The sequence below is a fragment of the Salvia hispanica genome, chromosome 5 (genome assembly GCF_023119035.1).
Source record: "Salvia hispanica cultivar TCC Black 2014 chromosome 5, UniMelb_Shisp_WGS_1.0, whole genome shotgun sequence".
Lineage (NCBI taxonomy): Eukaryota > Viridiplantae > Streptophyta > Magnoliopsida > Lamiales > Lamiaceae > Salvia > Salvia hispanica.
In genome coordinates this window covers 17,111,265-17,112,743 of record NC_062969.1, presented here as the reverse complement: position 1 = coordinate 17,112,743, position 1,479 = coordinate 17,111,265, and the positions used below count along the sequence as shown (strand labels likewise).

Below are 1,479 nucleotides of genomic sequence, written 5' to 3'. Positions count from 1 at the left end.
TGGACCTTCAACGGATAAAGTTCGGGTACTAAATTGTGGAACAATGTCACAAAATCTTTTACTTATGAGGGTTGGTCTTCTCCATATGACAAAGTTAATACTCTCTCCGTTCCATAGAAATAGACCATCTTTCCTTTTTCGTCCTTCCCGTAGAAATAGTTCATACCATTTATGGTAATCATTTTCTCCTTTTCTTTTATTTTATCATTTATTGGCCCCACCAACTACTTTCTCCTTCTCTCTTACTTTACCAATTATACATTAAAACTCGTATCAACTCTAAATGGTCTATTTCTATGAGACCGAGGGAGTATTGATGATATCAAATCTTTCAATTTTGAGCAATCTTGAGACAAGTTAATCAAGAGTATCAATACACTTCCTTAGACCATTTCCAACTATACATTAAAAATAAGTTTGGTGTAAAACTTCTCCAATCATAATTCAAATCCAAAAGCATTTTTGGGGGAACAACATGAAATATGGTGTTACGGCAAAAATTTTGTGAGACAATAAAAATTATGTAAGTTTTGAATTTGGTATAAATGGACGAAGTAAAACTGCTTTTTTTTGTGTGAGATATATGGTTGGAGATGGATTTAAAAGCAACAACATTTACATATTTAGCATTTACTCCATTATTCTTACAAAAGCCAAAAGAAAAATGGATTAATGCTGACCTCAAATGCAATGAAACTACAACAACCACTCATAAAATAGATAAGAATTTTCAGACCAAAATCTAAGATAAGAAAAATGTTCATAACAGATATCAACCTCGTCTCCTGCACCAAACCTTGTTGTCCGAATTCCAACAGAAACACCAGAAAACAATTTGTGATTTCTCCAACAATTGCTAAGAGAAAGGAATACTCTCAAAATTCAACCACACCAAAAAAGACTATTTTCCCAGTGAAACTCTTCAGCAACAAAAATCTCATCATTCAATCTAGTATTGGAGTTTTTGCATTGGGATTCATTGATGCTGGGTATTAATTACATATTTTGTTGAGTTGTTTTTTCTATGTTTTGTGAATCTATTAAGTTATTGAATTTTTTTTTTAATCTAATTTGCAGGTATAGTGGAGACTGGTCGAGAATTGGTGTGATTTCGAGAGAGACAGAAGATTTGCTCAAAGCTGCAACATATTTAGTAGTTCCATTATGTATTCTTCTAATATTTTTCTTGTGTAAGAATGATGGTCATGATGAATGATTGTGGTTATGGAAAATGCGTTAATATAGTTCACTTGTTGAAGAATTATTTTGAGTTCAAAGACTGACTACTTATACAATAGAGACCACAGACTATTGAGAGAAAAAAAAAACTACTAGTACTAGTATATTTATTTTGAGTGAAAAGTTGGATATGACTTATGAGATTGAGTTGGAATATTTTTTAAATACTAAGAAAGTCAGTGAACAAAAGTGCAAAATGTCTTGCCAAGAATGAAAAAGTCTCGTGGAGAGTGCTGTTGA

General features: G+C 31.9%; 1 protein-coding gene across 1 annotated transcript; it reads left to right on the top strand.

The window, feature by feature from the left end:
* The first annotated feature begins 718 nt into the window (after positions 1-718).
* On the top strand, positions 719-1,264 carry LOC125186034. Its single transcript, XM_048082335.1, has 2 exons — positions 719-989; positions 1,078-1,264. The coding sequence occupies exons 1-2, from the start codon at positions 757-759 to the stop codon at positions 1,214-1,216; spliced, it is 372 nt and encodes a 123-aa protein (XP_047938292.1). The 5' UTR covers positions 719-756; the 3' UTR covers positions 1,217-1,264.
* The last annotated feature ends 215 nt before the right edge of the window (positions 1,265-1,479 follow it).